The sequence below is a fragment of the Schistocerca gregaria genome, chromosome 7 (genome assembly GCF_023897955.1).
Source record: "Schistocerca gregaria isolate iqSchGreg1 chromosome 7, iqSchGreg1.2, whole genome shotgun sequence".
In the NCBI taxonomy this organism is placed as follows: domain Eukaryota; kingdom Metazoa; phylum Arthropoda; class Insecta; order Orthoptera; family Acrididae; genus Schistocerca; species Schistocerca gregaria.
In genome coordinates, this window is record NC_064926.1 from 283,921,558 (window position 1) to 283,945,728 (window position 24,171).

General features: G+C 39.4%; 2 protein-coding genes across 5 annotated transcripts in view; one reads left to right on the top strand and one right to left on the bottom strand.

Annotated features, from left to right (window-relative positions):
- Positions 1-12,028, bottom strand: part of LOC126282111 (zinc finger protein 679-like) — a 165,426-nt gene extending 153,398 nt beyond the window's left edge. For 2 of the 3 annotated variants that reach the window (XM_049981575.1, XM_049981572.1), the window contains exon 1: positions 11,861-12,028. In XM_049981575.1, coding sequence (XP_049837532.1) covers positions 11,861-11,902 — 42 coding nt within the window. In that variant the 5' untranslated portion in view covers positions 11,903-12,028. The remainder of the gene's footprint in view (positions 1-11,860) is intronic. The other variant, XM_049981573.1, reaches the window with a different exon arrangement.
- Positions 12,029-12,372: 344 nt separating this feature from the next.
- Positions 12,373-24,171, top strand: part of LOC126282114 (ribosomal RNA-processing protein 8-like) — an 82,716-nt gene continuing 70,917 nt past the window's right edge. The window contains exons 1-2 of one of the 2 annotated variants that reach the window (XM_049981579.1): positions 12,373-12,558; positions 19,330-20,063. In XM_049981579.1, the coding sequence (XP_049837536.1) occupies positions 12,490-12,558; positions 19,330-20,063 (803 nt within the window). In that variant the 5' untranslated portion in view covers positions 12,373-12,489. The remainder of the gene's footprint in view (positions 12,559-19,329; positions 20,064-24,171) is intronic. The other variant, XM_049981580.1, reaches the window with a different exon arrangement.

Consider the following 24,171-nt stretch of genomic DNA (forward strand, 5'->3'; position numbering starts at 1 on the left):
TCTAACATACAGCAACTTACAGCCAATTGAGCAGCCGGGTACAATGTCATTACACCAAACGCCTGTGAGGCAGTGCACTATCTTACTGGGAAATAGTTTTGTTGTTCAACTTCTTCCAATTGATGGAAGGTCCATAGTTCTAGTGCATAAAGATAAGAAATACCAATTACAGTTACTTCACAAACTCTCTGCCAGGATATGGCACCAAAAGGAATCTTGTTGCATCTGTACCATCTCTTGTGAATGAGGTGACCCACAAAAATGGGCATATTATGTGTGCTCACACATCAAATGTCAATTCATCACTAAAGAAATAAAATCCAGAAAATCTTCATATTCACACAGTAACTTTTGGCTTTGCAAAGCTGGGATGCATTGTCTAGAGGTGTGCCATATGATGAATGGTGCTCACATTGAACATTTGTAAGGAAAGCCGTTTGAGTTGCACTTTCATTTAATGTATTATTTACAAATGTAGATTGAATGTAATAAATGCTACAAAATCTTAAAAACCTGATATTCATTTCGAAACACCCAGTATATTAATAACAGAAGTGGACCCAATACACTACCCTGAGGACCATCTGTGTTTATTTCTTCCTGTCTGTTAACTGTTTCATTAGAAATTTATCATCAGCAGATGTGTGAAATATTTCTATCTTTTGCACTCTGTTTTCTATTTAAAACTGGTACCACTCTTTCACCTTTGACAAGTCTTAGACCATGGCCATAACACAGTCATCCTTGTCAAAAATTTCACTGTGAACTCTGTTATGGCTGCTAACGTACTTCCCCACTTTGGAAACTGTGCTTTGTTAAAAAGGTATTTATTTATGCAACTCAACAGTCTCTCTTTCACAACTGACTCAATTGCTTTTGAGAATGGAGACAGTAGCAAAACTGGCCTGCAGTTTTCAATGCTTTCCACATTACCTCAATTTAGTAAATGCACAACCCCTTCATACTGCAGACACTCTGGAAAAATATTTTAATTAAAATGGGCCTCGTATGCTATCTATGCACACCTTCAGAACAGACAGGAACCTCATTTATGCCAGCCAACTTACTTCAGGCTCCATTGTAGGAAACACCATTGTGCTTGCTGTGTAAGTCATTACGGGTGCTACAAGTGTTTCAGACAAGTTTCACTGAAACTTCTCCGCAATAGCAGAGAAATAATCATTTACAAAATTTGCCAATTCCTGAAGACTTTCAATTATTCTATCCCCATCTTTGATTTTTAGGATATTATACTTGTGTTTGTCTTTTCCAGTTTCTTGTTTTATAATATCCCACACTACTTTGCTTTTATTTTCTGTATAATATAATATTTCGTCATTGAATGTTATTTCTTGCAGTAAGCAGTATCCTCCTGTAATTTTTTTATACCTGTGATGATAATCCAGGAACTGTGGATTACTGTAGTGCTTTTGTAAAGAACAGAGCAATTTAAGTGGCTGGAAAGACTTTCTAAAATCTGTAGTTTCCCTTCTATTTCCCTTGGCTGCTGCTGTACAAATGGCTACTATTGGTAATATCTCCTCAAAAATTAATTTAAACAACAAGTGGAATTTAGAGAACATAGTATCTACATTGTCTTCTGTATACACTTCATCCCAGGTCTGAACTGCCAATGACCTATAAAATCCTTTTGCAGCCTTGCAGTTTTGCAGATTTTCCCATGGCTCTCATTCACTTTATTAACTGGCAGTAATAATCAGAAAGGCCAAGATCTTGTTAGCTGTACAAGGAACATCTCCCACACTACTGAAGTTTACAACCTTACTACCATGAACACCACCAACTGTCACGATATGTTGCTTACCATCAATGATGGCAATTAGGTTTTTTTGGATTTCTGGCCCAGAAAGACAAAATCTCACATTCTTGTTAAGATATCCAAAACTGTATCACCTAATAGTAAAACTAGAGTCATTAACGAATCCAGTGTAACATGAGTTGCCTAGAATATTATCTCTATTGCATGATCATTTTCAATGAAGGAACATATTATTGTAGCCATTTGGTCTCTGACATACGGATAGGTATTAATAAGAAACTGAAATCTCAAATATTTGTGTGGGCAGAATTTTGTGGACTCTAACCAGGTACATTACAGTGCAGCTTAAATCCACCTCAAAAATGAGAAACCACATACTGAGAAAACCCAGTTAGCTCAAAGCCATGAAACTGGCCGATGGCCAAAGTGTATTTATGACAGACAAAGGCGTTGTGGCAGTTGGCTTTCTGTCATTGGTCATGAGGGAAGTCATACCACCTCCATTAGAGCAGCTCTGCAAACAAATGGGTCACATCAGTGGCAGCCTTCACTACACTCAGTGTGCATGTCCACGCAACTTGCCACCTGGTGTGACTTGAAAAAGATATGTTTCAGCAATTCTACCACAAACGTACCTCAACTTGTGGAAGTGAACCAAGTGAGTGAACAGTCTACTGAAGTGCCGACTTCTCAAAAGGCAGTTTACTCCAAAGAAGGCAATTTTTTGGAGCAGACGCTTTTGGATTTATGGTTCATGAAACTGTGTGTGTCATGCAATCTGAAAGGACTTACTCCCCTTAAAGACTCTCCATGATAAATACGCCAATTTTCTCACCCACGCTGGGGAAGAAAACTGATTTTGATACTCAAGTCACTCTTAAAGTGTCAGCAGCCCCATGTTCTTTCAATGTCTGCCAGGTGCTTTTGATTCTTAAGGATGTCTTCAAAACAAAGCTGGATAGGCTCATTCATGAAGACATGTTAACACCTATTCTCCATTGTCTCTTTAGCCCCGGCCATATTTCATGTTTTACAGGAAGACATCTACAGGGCATTTTCAACTATGTTGCATACCTTGATGACATTTTGGTCACAGATCCAATTCCAAAGGATGACTTTCACAGCCTTGAGCTTTTGTACCAGAGGCTGGCAATACAAGTACTTAAATCCAATGTGTGCAAGTGTGTGTCTATGCAACTTTCCTTGACATGTTTATGGTTTTCACTCTAGACAAATGGACTGGAAGCATAGGAGGATTATGTTGCTGTCATCAATAAAATGCAGCCCACAGAAAGATCAAAGACTTAAAAATGTTTCTGGGTATGATCAACTATTATGGCCAATTCATTGCAAACCTGATGAACTCTCTTGCCCCACAGAAGCAGCTACGACACGAAGGCACCTGTTTCAAATGGTCACCTTACTATCAGCAAGATTTAAAAGACTGCCCTCAGCAGTCACCATGTTTAATGACGTACACCCTGGTTTACCTCTGGTAGTAACAACTCATCTTCCCATGGTAGTGGGGCAGTTCCCTCCCATAAATATTATGACGGTATAAAGAGCCCTATTGCATATGCTTCTAAGATATTATCCGCTATTCAGCAATGCTATTTTGAACAGAGTGGAAGGCCCTCACCATTATTTGTGTAGTTCAGAAATTTAAATTATTTCTTTATTTTTTATTTAAAAAAAAAAAAGAAGGAGAAGGAAAAGAAAAGAAAACTCATCTTGTCGTGGATCATTATTATACATAGCTTGCAGCTCCAGCTTGGTTCAAACCTGGATTCGCATATTTCCACCTTTTCCTTAACATTGTGAAATGTACCTGCTGTAACTCACAAGAATCCAACATTACAACAGCTTGTTAACTTTGTGGAACACATTTCACCAGACAAATCACCCTGGGCCCGAATTTCATCCCTACTGGTCATGATGGCTTCAATAGTTGTGCCAAAGTATTGAGGCAGATGTGATACTGAAATGTAGCCCCAGTTAATTACTGCAAGCGGTGACATTACGGTAACAATAGCTCGCACTGATCAGTGCTGCTGCACGACCCATATAGGTACGCTGCAACCACCAGCAAACATCATCACCATAGCCTTCCCTTACAAGTGTGAACCCATCAGTTCGGGCAGCACCCAATCTGAATCCACAGGATGTTCTCCACCCACCAGAGGTCTGTGTGGGTGAGTAGGGGGGGGGGGGGGGGGGGGGGGAGACAGTGGCATCATCCAACATTACCATGGGAACTGAGTAGCTGGCACAATATTACTATCAAACGCTGTGTTGCTATTACTCAGATGGTTGTGAAATCAAAGTGCATCCTCTGGCAGGATGACATCAGACTCCGACAGGGTGCCGACTGATCTCAGCCAGTGGTGATACAAGCAGTGGACTGCACACCAGAATTGTTACTGTACTGACTACAGTGTTATTCAGGTGTCTAAGACAGGACTTTGGGAACCTGAATTAATATAGCTTGCACTTTTTTCAGTAGTGAGTGTATGTACATTTATTGTTGGAAATAAATCCCATTGTTGGTGTGTGTAAATTGCCTTTACAAAGAAAAAGAAAGAAAAGGTGATTACAGTATTGTTTCTTCATCACATCATAAGTGGCTCTGAGCACTGTGGGACTTAACTTCTGAGGTCATCAGTCCCCAAGAACTTAGAACTACTTAAACCTAACTAACCTAAGAACATCACACACACACACATCATAAATGAAATTGTCCTCAAAGGTCATGGAATAAAACAAAAATCTTAAACAAATTTTTATTAAAAGTATAACCAAACTTTTCACAAATATATATACACTGAAGTCCATAAAACCATTCTTGAGCTCTTGTAGTTACACATTGCCAAACAGGAAACAGTTTGCAACACTTGTATCATTGCCCTGAAGATATGCAGAAGTCTGACTTTATTTAACACTGACATATATGATATTATTAATAATACATACACAGCTGAGTCTACTAAAAAACTCATCAGTGAACTAGTTTGTTCCATGTTCTGTACAGCACATTCATGATAAGCATTATGATATAACGTGTTATTTGATAAAACATTGCAGAGGCAATTAGTGATGTGCTGGTCACTTACAGGTCAATAACTGACTAATTATTTCCATTCAAGAAGCTGTATTATTGAAAGTTGGGATATCATCCATCGGCTTTGATCCATGGCATCATCAAGATGGCGGACACCCTGATTTCAAGATTATTCAATATGGCACTCATAAGTTCATTCATACCATTTACTCACGCATATCACTTGACCTATAGAGCTCAAATTAAGCCGGTGATACCAAAAACTGATACCCAACTCTACAATCTGGTACAGCAAATTTCACTTGTCCTACATACCTGAAATGAACACAGTGACATCAGGATCCCACACACAAATCGAAAACTTGGTCACGCAAATTTTGCTTGACCTATATAGCTCAAACAAATCATACCTACAACTCACAACTAACAGAACTATTATAAAAACCTAACAAGACCAAAGTGACTACAACACACTCTACAATATCCACAAATACAAACTACTTTAAGTATGAACGTAAAACACCAACACAAACCACAAAATCATAAAAAATTACTCCAACATAAATCTCAAATGCCCACATCTCAGAAATTTATGAACTTAAAAAAAAAAAAAAAAAAAAAAAAAAAAAAAAAAAAAAAAAACCCACTACATATCTTGTGACAATAAAGATAAAAAATACATAAAAATGTATATAATACTCTAAGTCAGGTGACAAATAAATTTAGGCTGGTACTCGTCAATTTCATACATTCCGTGCATTGCTTACACTTCACACATTAAGCCAAGAAAACAAAACTGAAGAAATTTTATAGTAGACGTCATATCACCATTCATAGCAGAAACCAATCAATGACTAGTAAATTTCATTGCATGATCCATTCCAACCAAATGAAACACTGAAAACATAGCTTTCAATCCAGTAACAATATTACGAAAAAACAATTTCCAAACTGAAAACATATCAGTAGCTAATAACTAACAACATTAAATGACTAACTGACAAGGCAACAAAAACAAATTTCCAAAACACCAAGTAAGACACAGCACCAAGTCCAGTGCTGCGCTAACATCACTGACAAACATTTTAGAAATATAAACATTTCATGCTAAGAGTGTGCCGTCACTTACTCCAACACACCCTCAGTAAACACAATCCATTTAAAGTATGCCATGCTGCAATGACATTACACTTCACAACGCAGTTACCTCACATGTCACAGTCAGCAGGTGGTATCCAAGCTTTCAACTGTCACCAAGAATTACTGTATGGTCTAGAAGGAGCCGTTATGGACAAAAACTTAGATTTACATTTTACAAAATTTCTGCTGTTTGTCAGAAGTTTTATTTCAATGGACAGATTATCAACTAGATTTCAGAACAGGAAGGCCGACGGTGTATCTAATTTTTGCTGTAACACAACTGCAAGAACAGCACTATGAATATGGAATAGATCTACTAATGACCTTCCTGAACACTGAAAAAGCGTATGATAGTGTATGTAGAAGCAAAGTGTGGAAAGCCCTAGAGAAGAGAGGAGTAGAAAAACAGGATAAGGGAAATGTACCATGGAAGTGTGATCTGTGTGAAAGTGGGAGGACAGAGATTAGCTTGTATTGAACAGAAGAATGGCTTGAGGCAGGGAAGCGCACTTTCACCATTACTCTTCATTGTAGTGATACATGATATAATGAGTATAGTAGCACAAGCAATTGGTGAAAGGAAGATGAGAACTATGGTGTTTGGAGATGATCTGATGATTTGGGGGAATAAGGAGGAGGAAGTACAAGAACCCTTGGATGTATGGGAACGGACAGTACAAGAATATGGCATTAAATTTAGTATAAGTAAGAGTGAGGTGATTATAACAACAAAAAAGAAGGAGAGAGGAACAACTGGAATACCAATCAGTGAGGAACGACTGAGGAGAGTGAAGAGTTTCAAGTACCTAGGAACCCTGATACAGGAAGATGAAAAAACGACAAGAAATAAACGAGTGGGGGAGAAAAGCAGCACTATTTCAGAAGAGTGCCAGAAGCCTCTCAAATCAGTAAAAAGGTTATTCAGGGTGTTACAAAAAGGTATGGCCACACTTTCAGGAAACATTCCTCACACAAATAAAGAAAAGACGTTATGTGGACATGTGTCCGGAAATGCTTAATTTCCATGTTACAGCTCATTTTAGTGTCGTCAGTATGTACTGTACTTCCTCGATTCACCGCCAGTTGGCCCAATTGAAGGAAGGTAATGTTGACTTCTGTGCTTGTGTTGACATGCGACTCCTTGCTCTACAGTACTAGCATCAAGCACATCAGTACACAGCATCAACAGGTCAGTGTTCATCACGAACGTGGTTTTGCAGTCAGTGCAATGTTTACAAATGCGGAGTTGGCAGATGCCCATTTGATGTATGGATTAGTACAGGGCAATAGCCGTGGCGCGGTACTTTTGTATCAAGACAGGTTTCCAGAACAAAGGTGTCCCGACAGGAAGACGTTCGAAGCAATTGATCGGCGTGTTAGGGAGCACGGAACATTCCACCCTATGACTCGCAACTGAGGAAGACCTAGGACGATGAGGACACCTGCAATGGATGAGGCAGTTCTTCGTGCAGTTGACGATAACCCTAATGTTAGCGTCACAGAAGTTGCTGCTGTACAAGGTAATGTTGAGCACGTCATTGTATGGAGAGTGCTATGGGAGAACCAGTACCATGTACAGCGTGCACAGGCACTATCAGCAGCTGATTGGCCTCCACAGGTACACTTCTGCAAATGGTTCATCCAACAATGTGTCAATCCTCATTTCGGTGCAAATGTTCTCTTTACGGATGAGGCTTCATTCCAACGTGCTCAAATTGTAAATTTTCACAATCAACATGTGTGGGCTGATGAGAATCCACACGCAATTGTGCAATCACATCACCAACACAGATTTTCTGTGCGCATTTGGGCAGGCATTGTTGGTGATGTCTTGATCGGGCCTCATATTCTTCCACCTATGCTCAATGGAGCACATTATCATGATTTCATACGAGATACTCTACCTGTGCTGCTAGAACATGTGCCTTTACAAGTACGACACATGTGGTTCATGCACGATGGAGCTCCGGCACATTTCAGTTGAAGTGTTCATACGCTTCTCAACAACAGATTCGGTGACCGATGGATTGGTAGAGGCGGACCAATTCCATGGCCTCCATGCTCTCCTGACCCCAACCCTCTTGACTTTCATTTATGGAGGCATTTGAAAGCTCTTGTCTACGCAACCCCAGTACCAAATGTTGAGACTCTTCGTGCTCATATGGTGGACGGCTGTGATACAATACGCCATTCTCCAGGGCTGCATCAGCGCATCCCCTTCCATGCGACAAAGGGTGGATGCATGTATCCTTGCTAACGGAGGACATTTTGAACATTTCCTGTAACAAAGTGTCACGCTGGTACGTTCTGTTGCTGTGTGTTTCCATTCCACGATTAATGTGATTTGAAGAGAAGTAATAAAATGAGCTCTAACATGGAAAGTAAGAGTTTCCGGACATATGTCCACATAACACATTTTCTTTGTGTGAGGAATGTTTCCTGAAAGTTTGGCCATACCTTTTTGTAACACCCTGTATACTGGTCATAATATGTCCCAATCCTGACATATGCATACGAAACCTGTGTTATGAAAGGAAGAGAGGAAATACAAGCTAGTGAGATGAAATTATTGAGAATCAGTATTGGAGTGATAAAGACAGACAGGTTAAGAAAGGAGAGAATCAGAGAGTTAATGAAAGTGGAACCATTACAGGAAGAGAGAGAGAAATTAAGGCTGAAAGGGTATGGACACGTTAAGAGAATGGAGAAAGAGGAGATACCCAGGAGGATACACGAGATGAAACTGGAAGGAAAGAGACCGAGAGACAGATGGCTGAAAAGAGTTGAGGAATGCGTCCAGAAGAAAGGAGAAGACTGGACCAAGGTGAAGACAGAGAGATGGCAGCAAGACAGAAGACGATGGATAGGCCTATGTTCCATACAGACCCGGCCAGAGGCTGGAAACTGTCCAAGATGATTATGATGACGATGATTTGTATTCTGTCCTGTGATAGAAGTGGGAAGAGCAAGTCATTTTTCCTTCTAGTATTGTATTGCTGAATATCTGTATCAGTTTCTAAATGTTATGGATTGTTGACAACAAACTTCATTAGTAAATAAATGTAATGTGATACTGCAATTAATATTCCCAGTTGTTTAAATATATGTCTGCAAGACAAATGTGTCAACTCCATACATAAATCTAATTAGTTTATTTTGGGCAATGAATACCTTTTATGTACGGAAGCAGTTATTCCAAAATATTACATGCCAGGCACCAACGAACGAAAAGAAGCAAAATATATAATTTAGCCCGAATTACTGATTTCTATGTCACCAAAGTTGGCAATCTTTTTATGACGAAGTTGTGGAACCCAAGCATTTTAACAGATCTACTATATAGTTTTTCCAATGTAACTTTTCACCAGTAAGCACTCAAGACATTATTACTTTCAACCACTTTTATTAGTCCTACAACACTCACAGTAGACGGGGTATTTTTGAAAGCATAAAACAATTTTTTTAGAGTAAAGAGTTTGCACAATAGTGGTTGTTAATTCTAACAAAATCATTTGCTATTTCCCTTTGGATGCTTCTTTTACCTGCTTGGCAAGGAGTGTTGGTGACAATTAAATCATTTGGCCTCCTCTTACATAATATCCTCTTACGCTATATATCGTCAGTAGCTAAGCTTTGCTATGGGTGCTGGAACGTTCTGGAATAATGAACACTTTACGGATTCATACCAACTGACATTAAACCTTTATGTAGATTATTGTTATATTGCTTACTGGTTTAATTATAAAAATAATCATTTATAACTAAACATATTGAGAAGCAGTAGTTAGATTGCCCAGGTGCTCAAAACACTTATGCAGGCCATTCTTCATTGTTGAACTAAATTCATGTAGCCATGTACGGAAATGAAACCTGGCCAATAAATAGCTTAGACAAGAAGAGAATAGAAGCATTCAAAAGGTGGTGCTACAGCAGAACGCTTAAGATTAGACGGGAAGATCAACAGGAACTGCAAAGTGGCTAAGCAGGTATGACTAGAGGACAAATGTAAGGGTGTAGAGGCATATATCACTAGTAATAAAACAGATACTGTCTACAGTAAAATTAAAGAGACCTTTGGAGAAAAGAGAACCACTTGTATGAATACCAAGCACTCAGGCAGAAACCCTGTTCTACGCAAAGAAGGGAAAGCAGAAAGGTGGAAGGAGTATATAGAGGGTCTATACAAGGGCAATGTACTTGAGGACAATATTACGGAAATGGAAGAGGATGTAGATGAAGATGAAATGGGAGATATGATACTGCCTGAAGAGTTTGACAAACACTGAAAGACCTAAGCTGGAACAAGGCCAGGGGAGTAGACAGCATTTCATTAGAACTACTGATAGCCGTGAGAAAGCCAGTCCTGACAAAACTCTACCGTCTGGTGAGAAAGACGTACGAGACAGATGAAATACCCTCACTCTTCAAGAGGAATATAATAATTCCAACCCTAAAGAAAGCAGGTGTTGGCAGATGTGAAAATTACCGAACTATCAGTTTAATAAGTCACGGCTGCAAAATATTAACAAGAATTCTTTACAGAAAAATGGAAAAACTGGTAGAAGGCAACCTCATGGAAGATCAGTCTTGATTCTGTAGAAATGTTGGAACATGTGAGGCAATACTGATCCAATGACTTATCTTAGAAGAAAAATTAAGTAAAGTCTAGCATTTTTAGACTTAGAGAAAGATTTTGACAATGTTGACTGGAATACTCTCTTTCAAATTTTAGTCATGGCAGGGGTAAAATACAGGGAGTGCAAGGCTATTTGTACAGAAACCAGACGGCAGTTACAAGAGTTGAGGGGCATGAAAGGGAAGCAGTGGTTGGGAAGGGAGTGAGACAGGGCTGTAGCCTCTCCCTGCCTGATGTTATTCAATCTGTATATTGAGCAAGCAGTAAAGGAAACAAAAGAAAATTTCAAGTAGGAATTAAAATCGATGGAGAAGAAATAAAAACTTTGAAGTATGCCGATGACATTTTAATTCTGTCAGAGACAGTGAAGGACCTGGAAGAGCATTTGTACGGAATGGACAGTGCCTCGAAAGGAGGATATAAGATGAACATCAACAAAAGGAAAACGAGGGTAATGGAATGTAGTCGAATTAAATCGGGTGATGCTCAGGGAATCAGATTAGGAAATGAAACACTTAAAGTAGTAAATGAGTTTTGCTATTTGGGGAGCTAAATAATTGATGATGTCGACACAGAGAGGATATTAAATGTAGACTAGCAATGGCAAGGAAAGAGTTTCTGATGAAGAGGATTTTGTTAACATCGAGTATAGATTTGTGTGTCAGGAGGTCGTTTGTGAAAGTATTTGTATGGAGTGTAGCCACGTACGGAAGTGAAACATGGACGATAAATAGTGTAGACATGAAGAGAATAAAAGCATGCAAAATGTGGTGCTACAGAAGAATGCTGAAGATTAGATGGGTAGATCACGTAACTAATGAGGAGGTACTGAATAGAGCTGGGGAGAAGAGAAATTTGTGGCACAGCTTGACTAGATGAAGGGATCAGATGATACGGGATCACCAATTTAGTATTGGAGGGCAGAAAGGAGGGTAAGAATCGTAGAGGGAGACCAAGGGATGAATACACTAAGTAGATTCACAAGCATATAGGTTGCACTAGGTACTGGGAGATGAAGAGGCTTGCACAGGATAGAGAAGTATGGAGAGCTACATCAAACCAGTCTCTGGACTGGAGACAACAACATCAACTACAGCAACAACAACAACTTTGAAAATTTTGGCGTCGCTTGATGAGTTACACGGATAGGATCCCGTATGAGAAAGAATGAAATTAGGCTAAGTGTTCTTATTTCGTGTCTGACAAACACAAGAAAAAAATAAGAAAGTGTCCGGGAACGACTTACCTGCTTAAGGACGTCAGTATCCTCGTTTTCTCCCATTGCCATGACGATTACATTAAATTTTTATTACAAAGCACTGTATATCAACATTCAAACGTAGTGCGTTTTGTATCTAAATTTCTCATAACCTAACCGCAGGAGGTACCTCTCATACTCACCATAGATATTCAACTACATAGATTTCGTTTCGATTGCATTTTGAATTTTATTGATATACTTGTTTAATAAAAGCGAGATTGTGTGGCCTAACGTTGTTTACTATCTAATGACAAAATGATGATGTTCTGGTACTTACTACATAAATTATAATAATAGAGCAGAGCCTACGATAGTTATATGCTGCCCATGCGTACCTTTCTTAATTGCAGTTGTTCGTCTTTAAACATTAAACATTTGCATGATTTATCTGCAGTTTAATCTTATTTAAAAATCTGTTTCATAGGAGAAAATTTGCGACCATTTGCACAACATCGACTTCCCCAAAAAATTCCATGATCAATATTATCTTTGAGTGTTTGTAAACATAATAACATGAGGCCGTGTGCCGATGTTTTGTGAAGAAGTGTGTGTCACTTCTTTTTAGTAATACTGTGACGATTTTGGACACTACTAGGTCGTAAGTGACTGCTAAAATGAGTTGGGGACATGCAGAATGGGATATAGACTGTGATTCAAAACTGGTCGAAAATTTATTTTCACGGGTAAGTAAAACAGAAACACCAATAAATATTTTGTACGTAATGATACAGACATGTATACGTGTGGTACCTTTCAAACTACCTTTGATCTTAACCTAGAGAAATAAATGGTATTGCCAAAGCAGAAAACTGGCACCTTGCTTTCATTTTGTTACGCAAAAGTATTCATTTAATAGAAATAAAGTCTAGGTTACTAATAATGATTATAGTGCGTTGTAATGAGAACCCTAGTGGTGACAGTAATATACTGGTGCGCATTTCATGTGTGAAGTTTCCCTTATATGTGTTACATATTAATAAAAGAAACGCGATTTGATGAAATCGCAGTGCATTAAAGAAAAAGAATGAGGAAAATACCAATGAGACGACAGTCACTTATCAGGTTGCTCGAACACTTTGCTTGTCTTATGGAGGTATTTGATGAGCCACTTGTAACTGACATGGTATGCATACAGTAGGCTGTCTGAACTTGTTTGTGGGGAGCTCAGTCTGGGGGATGCTAACCTAACTGTCAATTAACAGATCATGTGTTCAGTGGGAAATCGATATAAAAATTAATTTAATCATAGACCTAGTGGGATAGTGTTGTTATTGATTATTATTGTTATGACACAGAAACAGAGCCTAGTTATCTGGCACAAGAATCATAGAAAGTAGAAAGAGCTGGCTGTTGATAGTTGCTATAAGGAAAATAGAAAATAGTAGGCCTATATTCCAGTCATGGTTTTTAATGCAACCTGTTTGACTGCCTGCCTTGAAATCTAATTCGTGTGAAACATCAAATTAGAAAATTTTTCTTTGGGTTACACTATATCACCACACAGGCAATCTCTGTAGCAGAATAAACTACTAGAGATAGGGGATAGGCATAATATTCATCCATTGTAGTGCACCAAATGTAATTAAATGTTCTGGTTCTCTGCACAAAAACTACAGCTTAGCAGATTTAAAGAAAGGAATAGGCTATCATATCTCTTTGAACACATGAAATGTGGAAAATATCAGAAATTTCAGTTTTTAAAATTTTGATTCATTCATATTTCAAGACTTGGCCTATTTGCTGTGATAATGATAAATAACAAAAATAGTAATTATTATTTTTTTTTTTATAGTGTCAGTTATATAGCTGTGAATGCTCATCAGACTCATGCGAAGGTCGTGTCCCTCTTTGAGTGATTGAGTGGAATGTGTTAAAGCAGAATGTGGAAAATTACTCAGGGAAGAGGGGTGTTCACACATGTTCACATCATACGCAGGCTGTTTTGCATGTCATTGCTTTTGGTAAAAGGCTACTTGCATGACTAAATACCAGAAGCATCCAGTCTGACCAAAACAGCAGCGCCTAACTATACTTTCCCAGTGATTTACTTTGTAATCCCTAGGCCTCTTCTAGAGAGCAAATTTATCCAGAGGACAGAGCTGCAGAATAAATATAGTTACAGTTGAAGATACTATTGGCAAATTATACTACTGAAACTTGGATAATGTTATGTTTATTAAAGAAAATATTTTTACCCTCTTTCATCAAAAGATCATAAGACTCGCTGCAAAATAGGGTGAATGTTTAGTATCCATAGTGAATAAATAAAAAGTTGGCAGATTTCTTGTGCATATCACAACATCAGATGGAAATCATTGAAGTTGAACGGATTCATCTTGAAGAAAATACACGAATGTCATAATTCTGTAAGGTGGAATGACTACAAATCAGTATCAGAAATTAAGTCTCGGACCAGAAGAAGAATGAATATGGTGATGAACAGCTCTTTAAATTCTGTGCCACCATTGTGGATAAAGAAACACACAAGTTTGTAGTACTGATAATTTATAGGTAGGAAGTATGAGGGTTATTTGGAAAATAAGATCAGACTTCATAAAGACATAAAACATCACAGTTTTTATTTAATTCCGTACATGTTTCTCTATTTTTCTGCATAGTTACTGCGTTGTTTAAACAGTTGTTATAACATTCTACAAGCTTTTGCATCCCTAAGTCATACAAATCTGGCACCTATGAGGATAACCAGTCTATAACTGCTTCTTTAACCTCGTCGTTTGTTGTGAAGCAATTGCTGCTGAAATGAACCTTTAGCCAGTGCAAGAAGTGAAAATTGCTTGGCTCCAAGTCTGGACTGTATATTGGATGGACAGTCTGTTCCCATCCAAAATATCTGATTGTATTTTTGGCATGAACAGTAGAATGGGGTTTGGTATTATCATACAACAACAAAACTCCAGGCATCAGGAGGCCACACCCTTTTTCTGTGTTGCACATTGAAGATTAGTCAGGATAGTACAGTAAGCGACTGGGTTTATTGCTGCCCCTTGCTGCATAAACATGACCAAGAAGACTCTGTGTATATCCCAAAACATGGTTGTCATAACCTTTTGTGCTGAGATTATACTTGGCCTTGACTTTCACTGGTGTTGTCATGTGAGACCATTCCATTGACTGACATTTAAATGATGTCATGTGAGGAACACACATCTCATCTCCATTGTGATAATGTTCTCAAAAAACTGATCCAGGCCACAAGCCCTTCTTTCCTTTTTGTGTTTCTCAGTAAGCAACCTGGGAACCCAACATGTGCAGAATTTATGAAATTGCAACTGTCCAGAGACAATTTTGTGCCACATTGCTCTACCCACATTCAGAAATTCCAATGCTAAGGTTGAAATTGTGAATCATTAGTCTCCACAAATCTGTTTGAACACCTCTTTGACTAAATCTTCTGAGATCACTGACAGTCAGCTTGATCGCGTTTCATAATGGAAATTTTCCCATCTGTCCTTAGAGCTCTCACCCACTCACACATTTTGCTGTCAATCATCACATTGGGGTGGTACACCTCATTCATGTGTCAATGAATGTCTGCTGCTGCAATGTTCCTTGCTGTTAAAAACTGCATCACTGACCGTACTTCACAGCCGGGGCCTGATAAGTTATTTTAAACTTTTTGAACTGACACTGTAAACAGCACACTGCTACAGTAGCAGTGCAAATGGTTTTGTTTAATGGGCAAGACAAGCCAGGAGTTGTCGCAGATGCACATTTCAATGTTACTTACTTTCTTACTCCTTGGTGCTACAGCCTTGTAAGGACCTGGCCTTCCAGACAATTTCTGCCCACTCTTCTCTGCTGGCTGCCTTGGCTCTCCATCTTCTAAGTCCCATCTTCTCAAGTCCTCCTCCATGTTGTCTGTCCCTTGTATGATGTCCACTGGGTTTTCCTTTGAAAACTTTCTTAACTGTGCTGTTCTCCCCCATTCTTTCTACATTTCCCAACCAACTTAGTATATTGCTCTTTACTTCTGTCATGATATCTCGTTTGTTTTACAACTCTCTGATATCCTTATTATTTCTGATTCTCCAAAAACCCCTATCATTGACTGTCTCGTAGATTTTCCTAAGTATCTTCCTTTCCCATCTGAGTAACAACTCATCATCATTTTGTGTCATAGTCCAGGTCTCCGAACCATACATCACCACAGGTCTAACTACTGTACGATACACAGTCAGCTTCAGTTCCTACTGAGGCTACTTGCTTTAAACACTTTAATCAGTGCTAAGTAGCTCCTGTTACCAGCTGCAATCCTTGCATGTATTTCTTCTCTCAAATCATTATTCTCAGTTAACAGTGACCCAAGATATTTAAAGCTCTCATTGCAATCATATTCTTTTCCTTTCAAAGTCATGTCTTTCTCCTTCACTATGTATTTTCTTAGATGTTAACATATACTTGATCTTTGACGGATTAATAGTCAGCCCCATCTCCACAGCATATTTTTCTACTTTTTCATGCTTTTCTTCCAATCCTGTTTCCTCCTGGATAACAAATCAATATCACCCACGTACGCAAGCTCGTGAGTCACTCTATTAAACAGTGTTCCTCTGGAGTTGTTGTTTTGTGTCTTTCACATTATGCTCTCCACAAATACAGTGTTTTGTGTAACATTTGATTAGTTATAGCAACTCGGAGACTGCATATTTGGAGAGGAACTGCTCGTCACTACAGGTGCAACAACCATGGGGTCTAGGCTGTGTGGAAGGAACTTCTTGGTATGGAATGGGTAGCAGCTGCCAAAAGCGGAGATGTAGTTGGTGGCTGGTAGGTTTAATGTAGACAGAGGAACTAATGTAGCCATCCTTGAAGTAGAGGACAACATCAAGGAAGGTGGCTTTGTTGGGTTGAGGAGAATTAGGTGAAGCAAATGGGGAAGAGTGGAGGAGTGTGAGTAGGTTAACCTCACCGTCAGTCCAGACTATGAAGATGTCATCAGTGAATATGAATGAGCTGAGGGCTTTGGGAATCTGGATGGTTAGGGAAAGTTCGTGTAGACAGCCATGAATAGACTGTCATAAGATGGTACCATGTGGGTGCCCATTGCTTTATCATAGATTTGTTTGTAGGTGACGCCTTCACAGGTGAAGTAATTGTGGGTGAGGTTATAGTTGGTCATGGTAAACAGGAAGGAGATTGTAGATTTAGAGTCAGTTGGGCATTGGGAAAGATTACTGTTCAGTAGTGACAAGGCCATGAGCATTAGGGGTGTTAGTGTAGAGGGAGGTGCCATCAGTAATGATGCACAAGTTGCCATATAGTAAAGGAACAGGAACTGTAGAGATTTGATGGAGGAAATGGTTTGTGCCGTTAATGTAGGATGATATGTTACAGGTAATAGGTTGAAGCTATTGGTCCCCAAGAGCTGAGAGTCTCTCAATGGGGACATAGTAAATGGCTGTATTGGGGTGTCATGAGTGGTTGGGTTCGTGACTTCAGGAAGCATGTAGAAGGTAAGGGTGTAGGGGTGGGGGGGGGGGGGGGGAGAGAGAGAGAGAGAGAGAGAGAGAGAAGCAGAAGTTCTGGGATGGAACTAAGGATTTGAGGGTAGGCTGGAGGCCCTTTTGGATTTCTGGTATGGGATCACTGTGGCATGGTTTGTAGGTGGACGAATATGACAGCTGTCAGAGTCCCTCTGCCAGGTAGTCCCTGTGGTTCAAAATCACAGTTGTGAACCCACTGTAAAGATGTACAGGGTATGTAACAATACACCAGAAAAATGACAAAAAGGACAGAACAGATGAAGTATAGGGAAAGGAGGTCAAACCTGAGGGAGTAGGGCTGATAGTGAAAAGGTAAAAAAAAGTAAAATTGATATGAAAATACAATGAGATCAAAAAGAAAAATTAATAAAAATATGATTATGTAGAATACAGGCCAGTAGGTGGATATGTGTGAAGAGAGGGGACAGTGGGGTTAGTATGTGCATGTTGGAGTAAGGGAAGAAGAAGAAGGGGTGAGGTTGGTAGGTCAAAGTTCAACAAGCTCAAATGGCACAAGAAGGTTTAAAAAATAAGACAGAAATATGCAAGACTGAGGCAGAAGAAGTGATCAGTTTAAAGATCTAGGAGTACCTCTATCCTCTCATCACTCCGCGTCACCCAGGACTGGAGAAACTGAATCATATTCCCCACCACAGCCTCAACTACCTCTCATTGTACCCTAAAATGAGGCATATCCTACCCACTATCCTTCCCATCTTTCCCACAGTAATATTCTGCCGCCCACTCAACCTATGCATTACCCATATTCAGCCCTACTTCACTCCTGCTCCCAACACTTTCCCTCGTGGCTCATATTTCTATAACAGACCTAGATGCAAGACCTGTTCTGTATGTCCTCCAACCACCACCTGCTCCAGTCCGGTCACAGGCATCACCTATCCCTTGAAAGACAGGGCTGTGTGTGAAAGGTGTCATGTGATCTACTATTTAAGCTGCAACTCCTGTGCTGCATTCTATGTGGGTGTGACAACCAACAAGACATCTGTCCACAAAAATGGCCACTGACAAACTGTGGCCAGGAGGCAGCTGTACCATGCAGTTGCTGAACATGCTGCCCAACACAAAGTGCTTCACTTGAATGGCTGCTTCTCAGCCTGTGCCTTCTGCATCCTTCCTACCAACACCATCTTTTCTGAACCTGTGCAGGTGTGCCTGTGAACACTCCCTGCAACATATCCTACAATCCCCTTGCCCCTTTGGCTCAGCCTTCACTAGTACCAGTCCTTCACTCACATACCCCCTTCCCTGCTCTCTCTGCAGCACTATACAGCCTTCTATTCAACCAATACACACACATTAGTCTTTTTTTTCCCTTTTCTATCCGCCCTCCGGAAACCTCAGGACTGCACCTAGCAGCCCTACCCTGTCTCCACCACATCCCTACATGCTCCCCCAAGAAGCACTTTACCTTCCCCCATCCCTAACCTGTTGTCCCTCCCCCACTTGGCTCCATTCTCCTCAATAACCCCACCCCCAGATTGCTTCTCTTATCAAGCAAATTGTTGCATGCAGTGGCCTCAGTGGTCAGAGACAATGGAATGTGTGTGTGTGTTGTGCTTGTGTGGATGTGTGAATGTTTTCTAATTTAGAAGGCCTTTGGCTAAATTCTCAAATGCATAGCAGTTTTTATTATTATTATTATTATGCCTGCCCACAATTCGGCATCTCCTCTATACGCAAGCAGCAATCTAGCCTTTTCATAATACTGTCATTATTCCATCCTCGTTTTTCCCATGTTTGCAATTAAAGGTTTTTTTTTTATAATGTGCTAATTCATTATTGTACAAGTTATTATTCTTCCTATGAATGCATTCTGTTGTTTCATCTAAAGTAACATATTGACATACTCCAACAGTCTTAGTATAATCTGATGTTTTTCTAGTTAGTTCCATTAGACATAAAATAAATCAATGTTGTATTTCCTTACAGAATGACCCTGCCAAGAAGAAAAAAAGAAACAAACATAAAAACAAGCAATCTGATTCATTTCTGGGAGCAGCAGCATCAGCTGGGAGATTTGTTAGGGTAAACCCAACAACTGATTACAATGGCACTAGTTCTTCATATATTAAGCCCAAAGATAGTCATAAGAATAAAAGGAAGTTATTAGCAAAAGATAAGAGTTTGCCAAAGAAAATTAAACTTGATGTACTGAACAATCTGTCTGACGACTCAGTGAGAGTTACCAGCAATGAAAAAATCAGTGTAGATGAAAAAAACCAATCCACATGTCAAAAAACAAGGAAGAGAAAAAGAAAGAAAAATATATCTCTTGGAATGTCAGAAAAATCAAAAAGTTATTCATTGCAGAAGAAAATCCATAAAAAAAGTAAAGATGTTCACAGTGTTTCCAAACAAATTTGTAATGAAACAAATATTCTTCCTAGCAGTGACTTTGAGAAGTCAGAAAAAAATCACCGAGTCTCAGTTGATTTTGACGTGGGCTACACAGAAAAGAATGCACCCAAACCCAAAAATGTAAAAGAAGAAAATTCACAACATGCAGCTGTAACCATAAAATCACAGTCACCATACAAAATTAAGCAATTAAAACAATATCTGAAGAAACATGTTTCATCTCCTATCAACATAACGCCCACACAAACCCCAGCGAATTCTCTGAGGGAAAAAATGATGAATAGACTTAAAGCATCACATTTTAGGTATGTGTAATTCTTTTTATTAAGATCTCACTTCACAAATAGAATTGAACTTTCCTTTACAAACAAAGTGATTACTGTGTGATAGATTTAAGAATCAGTCAGGTTGTATAACTGACGATCTAGCTGTCCTCTCTTTTGCAGTAGTTTCTGAGTTGTTCTTCGCTACCACAATACTTTCTACAAGAATCTTACACCAAGTAAGGTGGTACAGCAGATATCAAACTAGATTCACATTTGGGAGTATTGGAATTCAAATCCATGTCCAGTCATCCTGTCTAAGTTGTCTGTGGTTTCCTTAATGTAGCGGGTCAGTGCTGTGATATGACAATAGTACTCTACTTGCTTACAAGCAAATGAATGCAATGAATAGCTTGTGCTGATTATGGAGCTGTAATGTTTTGAAATCAGTATGCAAAGTAGCTTGCAGATGCATGGTGAATTTTTTTTCCCTTATATAATGAAAACTGTAGCTGCAGACCCAGCATATTCCACCACAGTGTGGAAAAGCTTTAAGGTAATTAACTAAGGCAAATGCAATTTGCTTCTCTTCAAACTGTTGCAACTAATATCCTACTACATCAACAACACAACAGAATTTAAGCCTTAACCTTCCTTTTTCCAGGATCTTATTCTTGTCCACTGATCCAAGTGTCCTTTCCCTCCAACTATCCTAATATGCAGAAGGATAATAAATAAATAAATAAATATATTAAAAACAAAGATTCCATGACATACCAAGCGGGAAAGCACTGGTAGATAGGCACAATAAAAAAACACACAAACATAAAATTTCGAGCTTTCGCAACCCACGGTTGCTTCGTCGGGAAAGAGGGAAGGAGAGGGAAAGATGAAAGGATGTGGGTTTTAACAGAGAGGGTAAGGAGTCATTCCAATCCTGGGAGTGGAAAGACTTACCTTAGGGGGAAAAAAGGACTGGTATACACTTGCACATGCACACATATCCATCCACATATATACAGACACAATCCCGGGACTGGATCAGACTCTGAATGTGGCTCTCCAGCAGGGATACGACTTCCTCAAATCCTGCCCCAAAATGAGATCCATCCTTCATGAAATCCTCCCCACTCCACCAAAAGTGTCTTTCCGCCGTCCACCTAATAAACTCTTGGTTCATCCCTATGAAATCCCCAAACCACTTCCCTACCCTCTGGCTCCTACCCTTGTAACTGCCCCCGGTGTAAAACCTGTCCCATGCACCCTCCCACCACCACCTACTCCAGTCCTGTAACCCGAAAGGTATACACGATCAAAGGCAGAGCCACGTGATTTACCAACTGACCTGCCTACACTGTGACGCTTTCTGTGTGGGAATGACCAGCAACATACTGTCCATTCGCATTAATGGACACAGGCAGACAGTGTTTGTTGGTAATGAGGATCACACTGTGGCTAAACATGCCTTGGTGCACGGCCAGCACGTCTTGGCACAGTGTTACACCGTCCGGGTTATCTGGATACTTCCCACTAACACCAACCTATCCGAACTCCGGAGATGGGATCTTGCCCTTCAATATATCCTCTCTTCCCGTTATCCACCAGGCCTCAATCTCCGCTAATTTCAAGTTGCCGCCACTCATACCTCACATGTCATTCAACATTTTTACGAAAAAAAAGAGAGAAAAGAAAAGTCTGCTTGTGTTTGTATATGTGTGTGGATGGATGTGTGTGTGTGTGTGCATGCGCGAGTGTATACCTGTCCTTTTTTCCCCCTAAGGTAAGTCATTCCGCTCCCGGGATTAGAATGACTCCTTACCCTCTCCCTTAAAACCCACATCCTTTCATCTTTCCCTCTCCTTCCCTCTTTCCTGACGAAGCAACCGTGGGTTGCAAAAGCTCGAAATTTTGTGTTTGTGTGTTTTTTATTGTGCCTATCTACCAGCGCTTTCCCGCTTGGTAAGTCATGGAATCTTTGTTTTTAATATATTTTTCACGTGTGGAATGTTTCTTTCTATTTTATAAATAGATAAACATTCCTTCACTTTCAAAAGAGTTCGTAGCAACATCAGATCTGCACTGTGTTTCTTTACTATTTGTCTCAGCCTGTTGATTATGATGTGGAGGACAGTAATGATATTTCAGGGTCACAATTTTATAGATATCAAATTTGTATTGATTATGACATGTAGTGCAGTAATATTTCATGCTCAAAATTTTATGGATATCAAATTTGTATCAAAATAAAATTCACTGGATAGAACCAAAATTTGTTAGAGTTGTTTGCTAAAACATGCCTTCAGAAGGCAAAATATTTAGTTCTGCCAATAGCCAGATAGGGAACTACAAAAACTATCTTAATTTTCATATCTACTTTTGGCTTCCTCAAGAAGGAGAGAGGGATATGCGAAGGAAAGTTAAAAATAAAGAGGAGGCCACTGAGACTCGTGGATGATAGTGATCCTCCCTTTCTGAGGATGAAGGGAGGTGAAGATCTTTGTTTCACAGCTGCCAAATAACTATAGACACAGTTGCAACAATCAGCATAGAAACAAAAACAAAATCAAAATGGCAGCTGGTCACTCCAAAGGTTAACAGTTCTATTATGGGCTGGTTATAATTAAACTTGCACTACATAAGAGGGCCTCCACAAAAAATGCATGGATGCAGGACAATTAAACTTTGTGGAATCATTTGTAAGGACATGTAGAAGAGAAAGAAACATTTTAATTTCCATATGAGAGGGAAACATTTCTTAATTGCATACCATACTTACATTCCAGGTTACAGATGTTGATCTGTGTGATGACCATCTGCGTCACAACAGCCTGGATATGGTTTCACAATTGTTCACAGCACTTTCCAAATGGTGAACCATGGAATGTTTTGCAGTTGGCCATTGGCTTCTTTTTCCAGGAGCAGTTCCCAAATCACCAGTTAATTCACACTTCTAAATCAAGTTCTTCAAGCCTGGTGCAGAAGGACCCCTCTCAATATTCCTTTAATGTGTCAATACTTGCGAAGAGCAGCAGCGCTATTGCTTTTGTTTTGATAAAACAGCTTTACGAGTAAAGCCCAGCTCACCTTACTGCAGAGACACACTGTGGGATGGGTAATAATCAAATGCTTGTTACTTCATTACATTGTTACAGAAAGGCTCTTAAATTGTCTGTGCATGCTTTCCACCTACCTTTGCCATTAAAAAGAGCCAGAAAACTGTTTTTGTGGCCAGCCAGAAAGCAATGGAGAACATACTGGCCATAACTCCCAGTCTGCAAATCCACATTACTCTTTGTGCTGAAAAAAAAGGGGGGGGGGGGGGGTCCTATTTCCCATTTATTCGGCGCGATCAGGAAATATAAATATAAATAAAAGTTTTGAGTTTTAACTGATTGATGTATTCTATAAAAGTTCACACATACAAAATATGTCTTAGTACTGTAACTAGTATCCCTATCAGAAACAGCACTATTAACAGTTCAGAGGTGACCTCTATGGGAAGTTCAAAGTAAAATGGTGCATCGCCCTAACTTTTAATCACCATAAGTTAATTGCTCATCTTAAAAGTGGAAAATAATCTCGCTATTTGCCGTGCGGTTTTAGCAGTGTTACAGGTGGTACACAAACAGTTATTTCTATGAAATCTAAGCAATCCAAAACAGTACAGTCCTCATGAGTTCACATCCTTCTTTTACCAAAAATGTATTCAAGTCTGCCCAGCTCTTACATCATTTGAGGCACAATGCACATGGGTATTTGACTGACATGGACAGTTTGATATCTCAGGGTGAAGTGTCTCCTACCACTGCTTCTCTAGCTGTATTTATATAGGGACCTGGCAGAGCGCCAAACTGAACATCTGCTCTCAACCGTCCTAGACACAGGGAGCAGTATCTAAATGGCCTCATTCTCAGACATGTATTAATTAGTAGCTCTGTCATTTAACAATTTACAATCTTCTTAATTTTTATGTAAATAGTGTTAAGTTTGCTTTAGTTACTGAAAAAGTTTTAGCTCGACTCCATTTAAACTTTGCTGGCTAGAATTTTTAGAACAAAACCAACAGTAAAACATGACCTCTGAACGGCCTCTTTAAGATTCCTTGTACCACTCTTGAAACTTAGTACAGTTTTATTATTTCATGAATATA